Source organism: Phocoena sinus, chromosome 5, assembly GCF_008692025.1.
Source record: "Phocoena sinus isolate mPhoSin1 chromosome 5, mPhoSin1.pri, whole genome shotgun sequence".
Classification (NCBI taxonomy): Eukaryota; Metazoa; Chordata; class Mammalia; order Artiodactyla; family Phocoenidae; genus Phocoena; species Phocoena sinus.
Genome location: NC_045767.1, coordinates 131,884,015 through 131,899,411, shown reverse-complemented (window position 1 = coordinate 131,899,411; position 15,397 = coordinate 131,884,015). Strand labels below are relative to the sequence as shown.

Sequence of the window (15,397 nt, the reverse complement as noted above, 5' to 3'; positions counted from 1 at the left end):
GGTACGTGGGCCTCTCACTGTTGTGGCCTCTCCCCTTGCGGAGCACAGGCTCCGGATGCGCAGGCTCAGTGGCCATGACTCACGGGCCCAGCCGCTCCGCGGCATGTGGGATCTTCCCGGACCGGGGCACGAACCTGTGTCCGCTGCATCGGCAGGCAGACTCTCAACCACTGCGCCACCAAGGAAGCCCATAAACCTTTTTTTTTTTTTAAATGGACTTCGATGCTATTTCTGGAGTTCTCCTCCTGCTTTATGTAAACTACATCGTAGTAAACCAGTGAAAATGAAGATCCAGTTTAACAAAGCATAAATACATGTAGATAACATATTTTGTTTTTTCTTAACAGAATAGCAGAAGGTACTTCTAAGCATATGGAAGGTTACATATGGGACATTGGAATTAATTTCTGTGTTTTGGGCAAATTTATTTTTAGAACGGCAGTAACAAAAGATCCAACAAACAAAGCCTAAGTAGCTCTTCTTGTTTGACCACTTAGGTTCCTATACATATAATTATGTTTTTTTTTTCAAATGTTAGAAACTCGACTTATTTTTTATAGATTAAAACAATGATGTCAGATGGTATTAAAACTATCTGAATGTGTCTGTTACGCATAAACAGAAGGCTGTTTTGCAAATAGATCTTTTGTCGTTAGCAGACGTGGTATGTTCAAGAGTGGGAATTTAAAAGAGACATTCTCCAAATCTCTAAAAAACTAAGACTTTATTTAAGGTTAGAAAAATGATTAGTTGCTAGGAAGTTAAAAACAGTAGCAGTGAAATTAGTCCTTGAGTGAATGTAATCGTATCCCTTGTGTTAACTGAGCGAGGCATTAACTTTGCATTTATTGTAGATCTGATTTTTTAAAAAATACTTGCTTTAAACTTGGCATTTGTTGGTGAGTGGGCCAGTTTGCACAAGGGATGTTTTTTGCACCTAGGCATAGCATCTATGTCTAGTTCAATGTACCACAATGACAGAAAGAGTCAAAAATACAAAAGTAAATCAGGAAAAGAACACTGTGCATATAAATTTCAAGACAGCCTCAAATTGCAATGATGATCCTTGTACTTTGACTTGAAGGAAAAAAGACTTGAAAAAAAATTTTTTTTAATTAATTTAGTTTTGTCTGCGTTGGGTCTTCGTTGCTGCACGTGGGCTTTCTCTAGTTGTGGAGAGCGGGGGCTACTCCTCACTGTGGTGCACGGGCTTCTCACTGCGGTGGCTTCTCTTGTTGCGGAGCACGGGCTCTAGGTGCACAGGCTTCAGTAGTTGTGGCTCACGGGCTCAGTAGTTGTGGCTCACGGGCTTTGGAGCGCAGGCTCAGTAGTTGTGGCGCACGGGCTTAGTTGCTCCGTGGCATGTGGGATCCTCCTGGACCAGGGCTCGAACCTGTGTCCCCTGCCTTGGCAGATGGATTCTTAACCACTGCGCCACCAGGGAAGCCCAAGACTTGAAAATTTTAAGACCATCTTGAAAAAAGGGATTCTAGAGAGATGTATTCTGTCAGGTTTCCCCAAAGTTAATGTTTTTGTGCGTCTGTTCTGCCAGGTCAAATTTAAGTCTGATCATCTGATCAGTATGTAGAGTACGTATTTTCTTGACAGCTTTGTAATTCCTACCTATCAGAGTTTTTGTTTCGTTTTTCTTTTATTACATATTTTTTTAAAATTAATTTTTATTGGAGTATAGTTGCCCTACAGTGTTGTGTTAGTTTCTACTGTACAGGAAGATGAATCAGCTTTACATAAACATATATCCCCTCTTTTTTAGATTTCCTTCCTGTTTAGGTCACCACAGTGCATTAAGTAGAGTTCCCGGTGCTATACATAGTTTTTGTTTTTGTTTGTTTAGAATTGATGAGCATTTTAAAACAAGTCCCAAAATCCCTGGGATTGACCTGAACTCAACTAGAGTGTTATTTGAGAAGTTAATGAGCTCTCAGCACTCCATGATTCTAGAACAGGTATGGTTTTTTACTTTTACACAGTGTGTGCTTAAAAATGCATTTTTGCATTGAAGTCAGTTGACTTTCAAAAGAAAAAGAAAAAGTAGGATGAAAAGGCAGAAGTCTTGTATAAATCATAACTCTGTAAAATATTCACTTTGGGAATTTGACCTGCCTTGATCTTTCTCTCTGGCTTAAGTTTTTCTAAGGAAATGCTCCCCCAGAGTGTAAGGTCTGCATGGGCGCAGGTCTGTGGCTTTTCTTTTCACTGATGTATCCTGAGTGCCCAGACGAGTGCCTGGCTCATAGAGGGTCTTGAGTACATACTCAATGAATGAGAGTTGAGAGTCTCTCAAATAGTTTATGAATTTAGAGATCAGGTAACTAGATCTCAGATGTGTTTGAATTTGTCAATACTTTTTTCTCTTATGCAGATCTTAAATAGCTTTGAAAGTTGCCTGATTCCTCAGTTGTCAAGTTCACCACCAGATGTTGAAGCAATGAGAATCTACTTAATACTACCGGAGTTTCCCCTGCTCCAGGATTCTAAGTATTACATAACGTTGACTATTCCCCTGGCTATGGCCATTCTGCGGCTGGATACAAACCCCAGCAAAGTCTTAGGTGATTTGCTACACTGAATACCAGAGGTTTTGTGCTTTTTATTTTATTCGCGTGACCATTGGCTCCTGGTGGATTGACATTGAAGAATCTATTTGTTGCCATTTAATATCCTTAACACTTAAAACTTTTCTTTCTTTGCTGTTAATTTCTAATTTGCAGTTTGAACAAATTGAACCATTATTTAGGTTATTTGAAATGATTTACACCAAACTCATCTTGATTTTTACATATTCACAAAGTTAGATTATTAGACTTTATTTTTTTCTCCTCCCACACTTGCTAGTGGTTAATAGTGCCTCAGAATTAGTGTCCATCTGTTGATTTTTCTCTTATACCTAATTTAGGGGGTGGGAGTGAAATGAACAGTTGTGGTGTGATACACAAGGTCTCCGGAAAAGGAGAGGAAGAAAATGACCCCGTGGAGACTCACCAAATGTTTGTTTTGTTTTTTAGGACAGTTGAGTCCACACTGATTTTTGCAGGCTACGGACACTTTGCTGAGATAAGAACCTTCCGTTCCTCAGTGAATTGGAGAGTGTCTCTCATGGGAGTAGAGCCTGAGATGTTTTTATTAATCAAATGCAGAACGTCTGGCACCTGGCTTTTTCCTTTTATTTTATATTTTCCTGGTACCTTTTTTTTAGGTATATTCACTGCAGCTCAGTAACTTCTGAGTTCCATATGGAGTAGGATGTTACTTGAGTGTGGTCTCCCCGTGAGCAAAGAGACCTGTGGCTCAGGATGGAATACTGGCTTTTCCATGTTGCTTCCACCTTTTGTAGAAGGTGGGACCATTCTACAGATAATCACGAAAGCCCCAGTAAGATGTTAGTCCTTAATTTTTTTTAAGCTCAAAAGCCCTTTGGGGCATATTGTCTCAGGTGTTCTGATAGCCTGTGAGGTAGAGATAGCAATCTTTGAAGGAATATTACCTGACTTTTAAAAGTTTGGGGTTTTTTTTTTACAGGACTTAGGTGGTGGCTGAGAAGAGGGCTAAAAGGACGAGGATATGTGAATGCTCCCGCCCGAAATGTGTGCCTGAGCGTCTTGTCCACATGTGCCCTTGGAGCTGACCTTTTAGATTAGCGTTCCGGATGAATCCTTGAGGAAAAAAATCAAATAAGGCTTTATAACAAAGCTCCAGGATTCTCGTACAGCTGCCACTCTCTCCAGAAGTGCTTTAATGGATTCTTTTTAAAGTTAGTTTTGGGAAACTGTATTTTCGACTAATGCTTACGTTCTAGCTGGAGCAGTTTTTAGCCAGCAGGCAGAAGACATCACTACTTGATGAAGATCACATGTTGAAATATGTCTTTCCTTTCTTTCTAAAGATAACTGGTGGTCTCAGGTATGCCCGAAATATTTCACGAAGCTGGTAAACCTCTATAAAGGTGCAGTCGTTTATCTACTGAGAGGAAGAAAGACATTCTTAATTCCTGTACTGTTTAACAATTATATTACAGCAGCGCTCAAGCTCTTGGAGAAGTTATACAAGGTGAGCATAGAGAAGAACCAGAGGGGAGAGGGATGCAGAGATAGTAGGATCAAATGATCTACCGAGATGTTCTATGGGAAGCCGTTTACCAGTCGCCTGGGTCTTAGTTGCCCTTGTTTTGTTCTTCATCAGGTAAATCTTAAAGTGAAGCATGTGGAATATGATACCTTTTATATTCCTGAGGTTTCCAGTCTTGTGGACATCCAGGAAGACTACCTCATGTGGTTCTTACATCAAGCAGGCATGGTAAGAATGCGTGTAAAGCATATCTCAAAGCTTTCGTCTTAGAGCACACGTAAGGGCAAGAAAAGCACATCTGAACTCTAAAATTTGTCCTGGACTTGGATGTTAGTGCTATACCTGTGTTTGATCAGCTGGCTTTTGCATTCTTGAAACACTGAGGTGCTTTGAGTAATCATAAGCAGAGACAAATGGGGAGTCGCCCAGAACGGTATAAATTTTAATCAGTTGCCAACATTAAAAAAAGTCAAGGTGTCTGAAGTAGTCAGACTCATGGAAAGTAGAATGGTGGTTGCCAGGGTCTGGGGAAGGAGAAAATGGAGAGTTGTTGTTTAATGGGTATCGACTTCGTTTTACTTACTTATTTTTTTAATTGAAGTATAGTTGATTTACGATACTGTGTTAGCTCCAGGTGTACAGTGCAGTGATTCATATATCTATCTATATCTATATATGTTCCTTTTCAGATTGTTTTCCCTTATAGGGTATGACGGAATATTGAGTAGAGTTCCCTGTGCTCTACAGTAGGTCCTTGTTGTTGATCTGTTTTGCATATAGTGGTGTGTATATGTTAATCCCCAACTCCTAACTTACCCCTCCCCCCACCTTTTCCCCTTTGGTAACCATGAGTTTGTTTTCTATGTCTGTGAGTCTATTTCTGTTTTATAAATAAGTTCATTTGTATCATTGTTTTAGATTCCACGTATAAGTGATATCGTATGATATTTGTCTTTCTCTGTCTGGCTTACTTCACTTAGTATGAGAATCTCTAGGACTTTGGCATGATGAAAAAGTGCTGGAGATTGATTGCACAATTATGCGAATGTAGTTAACACTAATGAACTGTACACTTGAAGATGTTAAAGATGGTAAACTTTATACGTCTTTTACCACAATTTTAAAGAGTCAAGGCACATAAAATGTATTTCTGGCTTTTCTTGAAACTCGGAAGATCTGGCAACGTGACCTGTCTTTCCAGATGGTGCCAGTTGGCTGGAGTTCAGTGGGGGCTCTTTGGATGAGGCTGAGACGTGCCAGAGTCCCCACTGCAGCTTGACTTTGACACTGAGGAAAGGATCGTTTACTAATTGTCTTCATCTAACAGCTAGCCTGCTTTAGTCATCATATGTCAGCTGCCTGAACCCTACAGGCTACCTCTGACTTGGGATTACGTGTGTGAAAATGTCACGTATCCCTGACCTGGTTCTCACTATACGTTAGAACTGCGGGCTCCTGCCTGCCACCCTTGGCTTGGCTTCACAGTTTGATTGTAGACTGGCTTGGGATATATGCAAGGCTTTTTAGGACCCCCCCCATCTGTGGATTATGTATAAGTTTGAGTGATGTCAGAAGCCAGAGTGATTATTTGGTTATTATATTTAGTGAAGCCATGCATAGCAGACACATTTGAGGTGAGTCCTCGCCAATTTAGCAGGTTCATCACTGACATTTAGGCAGTATTTCCCTGTACGCTGTAGGGCTTTTGGAGGTCAGTAGCGGTTTCCAAAAGCAAGGCATTTAAATTGGTTTATTTAACTAAGGAAGAGTTTTTTCTTTGTTAAATACCAGATGATCAATGCCAGACACAATATTGTGTTTTTAGTAAGACTTCTGATTACTTTAAAAAACCAAAACCCTTTTCAAAAAAGTGGATGAGTCTTCAAAACGGGGTTTACATGGAAATTTAACACGGAGGCTAGCAGTGAACTGTGTTTTCACCTACTGATTTAGAAATTGTAAAAAGATAAGCCTCTCTGTTTTATCAGTTTGTGAATACTCTTTGAATCATAAAATGTTAAGAGCTGAAGTAAGCCTTATGAATTATTTAGCCAACTGCTTTGTTTCTAGGTGAGAAATTGGAGGCCCAGAGAAGCTAAACAATTTTTCCACCAATTCAGTTAGCTTAAAAGCCAATTTTTCTGACTTCTAATCTACCCTTTCTTGCTGCTGAGTAAAATAATTCTAATGAGCCCTAATTCTTTTTGACCCTGAAAAAGAAGTTGCTGGTGTTAAAATATAGGTTACCATGGCTGTGGTCTCTGAATGGAGATACTTAAGTGAGCAACTTTTATAGTTCCTTTCTCTTAACATTTGATAAGCAAATATAAGTCTTAAATACCAGCTGCTCATCTCCTCTTCAAAAATTAGTTATTATAGAAAGATAGAAAATTAGGTGAAATTACTGTGTGACCTTCTGTGATTTCTGTGGCATTTTTTTCTGTTATACAATGCTATTAGAAATTAAAGTTTATATTTCTTCATATCTTGGATTTTAACGTAAAATGCTAAAGCTATTTCATATATTGATTCACGTTTTTTTGACTACTTTTTTTTCAAGGTATAATTGACATGTAACATTATATTAGTTTCAGGTGTATAGCATAATGACTCGATACTTACATACACTGTGAAATGATCATCACAGTAAGTCTAGTCACTGTCTGGCACCACACAGTTAACAAATTTTGTTTTGCTTGTGATGAGAACTTTTAAGATTTACTGTCTTAGCAGCTTTAGCAACTAAAATATGCAACGCAGTTTAACTGTCTGTAGTCACTATGCCGTGCATTATATCACTGTGACGTATTTATTTTATAACTGGAAGTTTGTACCTTTGACCCTCCTCACGCATTTTACTCACCCGCTCTCCCCTCTCCCCTCTGGCAGCCACTACACTGTCTCTTTATCTATGAGCTTGTTGTTGTTTTGCTTTGCTTTGCTTTGTCTGTTTCGATTCCAAGTATAAGTGAAATAATACAGCATTTGTCTTTCCTTGTCTGACTTATTTCACTTAGCATAGTGCCTTCAAGGTCCATCCAGGTTGTTGAAAATAGCAAGATTCCAGTTTTTTCTTAATGTCTGAGTGTTACCGAACCAAACTTGGGTCCTTTTGCCTGCACTCAGTAAAGCCACTTTCTGACACCGGGTTGTGGGAAGGAAAGTGCAGCATTCACTACAGGGTACCAAGCAGGGAGTCCGGGAAAGCTAGTGTTCAGAACACCCGAACTCCCCGGTGGGTTTCAGGAAAGTGTTTTTAAAGGCCAGGTGAGGGAGGGAAGTCGCGGAGTATGTAATCTGCCTGTGCACAAGTCTCTGGTTGGTTGATGGTGAGGTAACGGGGTAGTGTCACATTATCAATTCTCAGGCTCCAGTAGGTCTGGCGGCTGTGCGCTCCTGGTCATCAGGTAGGTAGTTTTTTCCATTTGGTTGTGGTTTTAGTATCTGCAAGACAACTCAGGAAATGCGCATCAGGTACTGTTATCTAGGTCCTTCAGAGAGGAGCTACGGCAGAGGGTGTGGGGGAGGGGTCCGTCCTGGGAAGGCCCCATAGGGTCCTTCTCGGTTACAGGAGTACTGTTCCACTGTGTGTGTGTATACCCCATCTTCTTTATCCCTTCATCCATCTGTGGACGCTTCGGTTGTTTCCATATCTTGGCTAATGTAAATAAGGCTGCTATGGATATGGGGGTACATAAATCTTTTCGAATTTGTGTTTTTGTATTCCTTGGATAAATACCCAGAAGTGGAACTGCTGGATCATGTGGTAGTTCTATTTTCAATTTTTTGAGGAACCTCCATACAGTTTTCCATACTGGCTGCACCAGTTTAAATTCCCACCAACAGCGCACAAGGGTTCCCGTTTCTCCACATCCTTGCCCACCCTTGTTATTTTTTGTCTTTTTGATAATAGACATTCTGACAGGTGTGAGGTGAAACCTCACTGTGGTTTTGACTTGCATTTCCCTGATTAATGATGTTGAGCATCTTTTCATGTGCCTGTTGGCCATCTGTATGTCCTCTTTGGAAAAATGTCTATTGAAGTCCTCTGCCCATTTTTTAATTGGGTTGGTGTTTTTTTTTGTTTTTGTTCTTGTTTTGATATTGAGTTGTATGAGTTCTTTGTATATTTTGGACATTAACCCCTTATCAGAGATATTGTTTGCAAATACCTCTCCCATTCTGTAGGCTGCCTTTTCATTTTGTTGATTGGTTTCCTTTGCTCTGCAGAAGCTTTTTAGTTTGATGTAGTTCCATTTGTTTATTTTTGCTTTTGTTGCCTTTGATTTTGAAGTTGGATCCAAAAAATCATTGCCAAGACTGATGTCAAGTTGCTTACTACCTACGTTTTCTTCTATGAGTTTTATGATTTTAGGTCTTACATTCAGGTCTTTAATCCATTTTGAGTTAATTTCCAGTTTTATCCTTTTGTATGTGCCCGTCCAGTTTTCTCAACACCATTTATTGAAGAGACTGTCCTTTTCCCATTGTGTGATGTTGCCTCCTTTACATAAATTAATTGGCCATATACGCATGGGTTTATTTCTGAGCTTAACCACTTTTAAATCATAGTAATGAACAATGAGTGCATTTTCCCCCAGCTTGACTGAGGGATAATCGACATTGTTGTATATATTTAAAGTGTACGATATGATGATTTGATATACAGCGTGAAATGATTACAAACATCAAGTTAATTAACACGTCCATTACCTCACATAGTTAACTTCTCTTTTGGGTGCTTTCAGATGCTTAAGATGTGCTCTCATCAAGTTCCCAGTATTTAATACTGTGTTATTAACTATAGTCACCATGCTGTGCTTTAGCTCCTTAGAGCTTACTTATAACTGAAAAGATTGTACCCTTTGAGCTATATCTCCCCATCTCCTCCCCTGTTCCCACCCTAGCCCCTGGAAACCGTTATTCTGTTTCTGTGAGATTGGCTTTCTTGTTTTTTTTTAGATTTCACATATAAATGATACCATACAGTGTTTGTCTCTCTCTGGCTTATTTCACTTAGTGTAAAATGCCCTTTAGTTTTCACCCATGTTGTTGCAAATGGCAGGATTGCCTTCTTTTTTATGGATGAATAATGTTCCTGTGTGTGTGTCTGTCTGTCTGTCTGTCTCACGCTATATGAGTTTTTATGTGTTAAATGTTTTGCCTTGGCAGTAGCCGAGGCAGTATAGCATACAGTTCCGAGCATGTGCTTTAGTCAAAAAGAACTGGGTTCAAGTCTCAACTCTGGCCTACTACCTATGTGACCTTAGGCAAGTTACTTAATTTCTATAAGCCTAGCATCCTCATTTATAAATGTGAATTATAACAGTACTGTGAGAAGTAAATGGGAGAAACTATGGAAAGGCCTTTTACTTGTCAGAGTACCTAGTTAGTACCTGGCATATCGTAAGCCCTAATAACTGTTTTTCAGTAAGCAGTCTTGGGCACCTAATGTATGTCATATGCCAGCTACCGCTGGGGATGCGGACACGTACAGGACATGGTGGCTGCCTCTGTGGGGTGTTCAGTGTAGTGCAAAAGGAATTACAAAGGGACATAATAGGTATGGGCAAAGGGCTATGGTGTATAAAAGCAACATTCTAAAGTGGCTGCTTTTTGCTTATTTTATTTTATTATTATTTTTTAACATCTTTACTGGAGTATAATTGCTTTACAATGGTGTGTTAGTTTCTGCTGTTTAACAAAGTGAATCAGCTATACATATACATATGTCCCCATATCTCCTCCCTCTTGCATCTCCCTCCCACTCTCCCTATCCCACCCCTCTAGGTGGTCACAAAGCACCGAGCTGATCTCCCTGTGCTATGTGGCTGCTTCCCACTAGCTATCTATTTTACATATGGTAGTGTATATATGTCCATGCCACTCTCTCACTTCGTCCCAGCTTACCCTGCCCCCTTCCCGTATCCTCAAGTCCATTCTCTATGTCTGACTCTTTAGTCCTGTCCTGCCACTAGGTTCTTCAGAACCATTTTATTTTAGATTCCATATATATGTGTTAGCATGTGATATTTGTTTTTCCCTTTATGACTTACTTCACTCTGTATGACAGACTCTTGGTCCATTCACCTCACTACAAATAACTCAGTTTTGTTTCTTTTTATGGCTGAGTAATATTCCATTGTATATATGTACCACATCTTCTTTATCCATTCATCCATCGATGGACACTTATGTGCTTCCATGTCCTGGCTATTGTAATGAACATTGTGGTACATGACTCTTTTTGAATTATGGTTTACTCAGGGTATATGCCCAGTAGTGGGATTGCTGGGTCCTATGGTAGTTCTATTTTTAGTTTTTTAAGGAACCTCCAAACTGTTCTGCATAGTGGCTGTATCAATTTATGTTCCCACCAACAGTGAAAGAGAGTTCCTTTTTCTCCACACACTCTCCAGCATTTATTGTTTGTAGATTTTTTGATGATGGCCATTCTGACCGGTATGAGGTGATACCTCATTGTAGTTTTGAATTGCATTTCTCTAATGATTAGTGATGTTGAGCATCCTTTCACGTGTTTGTTGGCAGTCAGTATATCTTCTTTCAGGAAATGTCTGTTTAGGTTTTGTGCCCATTTTTGGATTGGGTTGTTTGTTTTTTTGACATTGAGCTGCATGAGCTGCATTTGTATTTTGGAAATTAATCCTTTGTCAGTTACTTCATTTGCAAATATTTTCTCCCATTCTGAGGGTTGTCTTTTCATCTTGTTTATGGTTTGCTTTGCTATGCAAAAGCTTTTAAATTTCATTAGGTCCCATTTGTTTATTTTGGTTTTAATTTCCATTTCTCTAGGAGGTGGGTCAAAAAGGATCTTGCTGTGATTTATGTCATGGAGTGTTCTGCCTGTGTTTTCCTCTAAGAGTTTTATAGTGTCTGGCCTTACATTTAGGTCTTTAATCCATTTTGAGTTTATTTTTGTGTATGGTGTTAGGGAGTGTTCTAATTTCCTTCTTTTCCATGTAGCTGTCCAGTTTTCCCAGCACCACTTATTGAAGAGTCTGTCTTTTCTCCATTATATATTCTTGCCTCCTTTTTCAAAAATAAGATGACCATATGTGTGTGGGTTCATCTGTAGGCTTTACATCCTGTTCCATTCATCTATATTTCTGTTTTTGTGCCAGTACCATACTGTCTTGATTACTGTAGCTTTGTAGTATAGTTTGAAGTCAGGGAGCCTGACTGGAGCCTGCTCCAGCTCCGTTTTTCTTTCTCAAGATTGCTTTGGATATTCAGGGTCTTTTGTGTTTCCATACAAATTGTGAAATTTTTTGTTCTAGTTCTGTGAAAAATGCCATTGGTAGTTTGATAGGGATTCCATTGAATCTGTAGATTGCTTTGGGTAGTATAGCCATTCTCACAATGTTGATTCTTCCAATCTGAGAACATGGTATATCTCCCCATCTGTTTGTGTCCTCTTTAGTTTCTTTCATCAGTGTCTTATAGTATTCTGCATGCAGGTCTTTTGTCTCCTTAGGTAGGTTTATTCCTAGGTATTTTATTCTTTTTGTTGCAATGGTAAATGGGAGTGTTTCCTTAATTTTGCTTTCAGATTTTTCATCATTACTGTATAGGAATGCAAGAGATTTTCGTGCATTAATTTTGTATCATGCTACTTTACCAAATTCATTGATTAGCCTCAGTAGTTTTCTGGTAGCATCTTTAGTCTTCTCCATGTATAGTATCATGACATCTGCAAACAGTGACAGCTTTACTTCTTCTTTTCCGATTTGGATTCCTTTTCTTTCTTTTTCTTCTCTGATTGCTGTGGCTAAAACTTCCAAAACTATATTGAATAAGAGTGGTGAGAGTGGACAACCGTGTCTTGTTCCTGATCTTAGTGGAAATGCTTTCAGTTTTTCACCATTGAGGAGGATGTTGCCTGTGGGTTTGTCATACATGGACTTTATTATGTTCAGGAAAGTTCCCTCTTTGCCTACTTTCTGCAGGGTTTTTATCATAAATGGGTGTTGAATTTTGTCAGAAGCTTTCTCTGCATCTATTGAGATGATCATATGGTTTTTCTCCTTCAGTTTGTTAATATGGTGTATCACGTTGATTGTTTTGCGTACATTGAAGAATCCTTGCGTTCCTGGAATAAACCCCACTTGATCATGGTGTGTGATCCTTTCAATGTGCTGTTGGATTCTGTTTGCTAGTATTTTGTTGAGGATTTTTGCATCTATGTTCATGAGTGATATTGGCCTGTAGTTTTCTTTCTTTGTGACATATTTGTCTAGTTTTGGTATCAGGGTGATGGTGGCCTCGTAGAATGAGATTGGGAGTGTTCCTCCCTCTGCTATGTTTTGGAAGAGTTTGCAAAGGATAGGTGTTAGCTCTTTTCTAAAATTTGATAGAATTCTCCTGTGAAGCCACCTGGTCCTGGGCTTTTGTTTGTTGGAAGAATTTTAGTCACAGTCTCAATTTCAGTGCTTGTGATTGGCCTGTTTATATTTTCTATTTCTTCCTGGTTCAGTCTCTGAAAGTTGTGCTTTTCTAAGCATTTGTCCATTTCTTCCAGGTTGTCCATTTTATAGGCATAGTGTTGCTTGTAGTAATCTCTCATGATCTTTTGTATTTCTGCAGTGTCAGTTGTTACTTCTCCTTTTTCATTTCTAAGTCTATTGATTTGAGTCTTCTCCCTTTTTTTCTTGAGTCTGGCTAATGGTTTATCAATTTTGTTTATCTTCTCAAAGAACCAGCTTTTAGTTTTATTGATTGTTGCTATTGTTTCCTTCATTTCTTTTTCATTTATTTCTGAACTGATCTTTATGATTTCTTTCCTTCTGCTAACTTTGGGGGGTTTTTTGGTGCTTCTTTCTGTAATTGCTTTAGATGTAAGGTTAGCTTGTTCATTTGAGATGTTTCTTGTTTCTTAAGGTAGGGCTGTATTGCTATGAACTTCCCTCTTGAAACAGCTTTTTGCTATATCCCATAGGTTTTGGGTTGTTGTGTTTTCATCGTTATTTTTTCCTAGATATTTTTTGATTTCCTTTTTGATTTCTTCAGTGATCTCTTGGTTATTAAGTAGTGTATTTTTTAGCCTCCATGTGTTTGTTTTTTTTACAGATTTTTTCCTGTAATTGGTATCTAGTCTCATAGCGTTGTGGTTAGAAAAGATGCTTCATATGATTTCAATTTTCTTAAATTTTCTAAGGCTTCATTTGTGACCCAAGATATGATCTATCCTGGAAAATGTTCCATGAACACTTGAGAGGAAGGTGTATTCTGTTGTGTTTGGGTGGAATGTCCTATAAATATCAATTAAATCCATCTTGTTTAATGTATCATGTAAAGCTTGTGTTTCCTTTTTTCTTTTCATTTTGGATGATCTGTCCTTGGAAAGTGGGGTGTTAAAGTCCCCTGCTATGATTGTATTATTGTCAATTTCCCTTTTTATGGCTGTTAGCATTTGCCTTATGTTTTGAGGTGCTCTATGTTGGGTTCATAAATATTTACACTTGTTATATCTTCTTGGACTGATCCCTTGATCATGTAGTATCCTTCTTTGTCTCTTTTAATAGTCTTTATTTTAAAGTCTGTTTTGTCTGATACGACAATTGCTACTCCAGCTTTCTTTTGATTTTCATATCCATGGAATATCTTTTTCCATCCCCTCACTTTCAGTCTGTATGTATCCCTAGGTCTGAAGTGGGTCTCTTGTAGACAGCATGTATATGGATCTTGTTTTTGTATCCATTTAGCCAGCCTGTGTCTTTTGGTTGGAGCATTTAATCCATTTACACTTAAGGTAATTATCGATATGTATGTACCTATAACCATTTTCTTAAGTGTTTTTGGTTTGTTATTGTAGGTCTTTTCCTTCTGTTGTGTTTCCCGCCTAGAGAAATTCCTTTAGCATTTGTTGTAAAGCTCGTTTGGTGGTGCTGAATTCTCTTAGCTTTTGCTTGTCTGTAAAGGTTTTTTTTTTTTTTTTTTTTTTTTTTTGCGGCACGCGGGCCTCTCACTGTTGTGGCCTCTCCCGTTGAGGAGCACAGGCTCTGGATGCGCAGGCTCAGCGGCCATGGCTCACGGGCCCAACCTCTCCGCAGCATGTGGGATCTTCCTGGTCCTGGGCACGAACCCGTGTCCTCTGCATCGGCAGGCGGACTCTCAACCACTGTGCCACCAGGGAAGCCCTGTAAAGGTTTTAATTTCTCCGTTGAATCTGAATGAGATCCTTGCGGGGTAGAGTAATCTTGGTTGTAGGTTATTCCCTTTCATCGCTTTAAATATGTCCTGCCACTCCCTTCTGGCTTGCAGAGTTTCTGCTTAAAGATCAGCTGTTTATCTTATGGGGATTCCCTTGTGTGTTATTTGTTGTTTTTCCCTTGCTGCTTTTAATATGTTTTCTTTGTATTTAATTTTTGACAGTTTGATTAATGTGTCTTGGTGTGTTTCTGCTTGGATTTGTTCTGTATGGGACTCTCTGTGCTTCCTAGACTTGATTGACTATTTCCTTTGCCATATTAGGGAAGTTTTCAACTCTAATCTCTTCAGATATTTTCTCAGTCCCTTTGTTTTTCTCTTCTTCTTCTGGAACCCCTGTAATTCAAATGTTGGTGTGTTTAATGTTGAACCAGAGGTCTCTGAGACTGTCCTCAATTCTTTTCATTCTTTTTCTTTATTCTGCTCTGCGGTAGTTACTTCCACTATTTTATCTTCCAGGTCACTTATCTGTTCTTCTGCCTCAGTTATTCTGCTATTGATTCCTTCTAGAGAATTTTTAATTTCATTTATTGTGTTGTTCATCAGTGTTTGTTTGCTCCTTAGTTCTTGTAGGTCCTTGTTAAACGTTTCTTGTATTTTCTACATTCTGTTTCTAAGACTTTGGATCATCTTTACTATCATTACTCTGAATTCTTTTTCAGGTAGACTGCCTATTTCCTCTTCGTTTGTTTGGTCTGGTAGGTTCTTATGTTGCTCCTTCATCTGCTGTGTGTTTCTCTGTCTTCTCATTTTGCTAAACTTACTGTGTTTGGAGTCTCCTTTTCACAGGCTGCAGGTTCGTAGTTCCCATTGTTTTTGGTGTCTGTCCCCAGTGGCTAAGGTTGGTTCAGTGGGTTGTGTAGGCTTCCTGGTGCAGGGGACTAGTGCCTGTGTTCTGGTGGATGAGGCTGGATCTTGTTTTTCTGGTGGGCAGGTCCACGTCTGGTGGTGTGTTTTGGGGTGTCTGTGGACTTATTATGATTTTAGGCAGCCTGTGTGCTAATGGGTGGGATTGTGTTCCTGTCTTGCTAGTTGTTTGGCATAGGGTTTCCAGCACTGTAGCTTGCTGGTCGTTGAGTGAAGC

General features: G+C 39.2%; 1 protein-coding gene across 9 annotated transcripts in view; it reads left to right on the top strand.

Moving 5' to 3' along the window:
* HERC3 (HECT and RLD domain containing E3 ubiquitin protein ligase 3) overlaps nucleotides 1-15,397 on the top strand; it is a 138,239-nt gene that overhangs the window by 60,941 nt on the left and 61,901 nt on the right. For 8 of the 9 annotated variants that reach the window (XR_004349898.1, XR_004349899.1, XR_004349901.1 and 5 more), the window contains 4 exons: nucleotides 1,856-1,967; nucleotides 2,384-2,573; nucleotides 3,905-4,068; nucleotides 4,201-4,314. Coding sequence is in view for 5 of the 9 variants with exons in the window: in XM_032631841.1 (XP_032487732.1) it covers nucleotides 1,856-1,967; nucleotides 2,384-2,573; nucleotides 3,905-4,068; nucleotides 4,201-4,314 (580 nt within the window). In the remaining 4 variants the exon portion in view is untranslated. Of the gene's footprint in view, nucleotides 1-1,855; nucleotides 1,968-2,383; nucleotides 2,574-3,540; nucleotides 3,773-3,904; nucleotides 4,069-4,200; nucleotides 4,315-15,397 lie in introns of those variants that run through there. The other variant, XR_004349900.1, reaches the window with a different exon arrangement.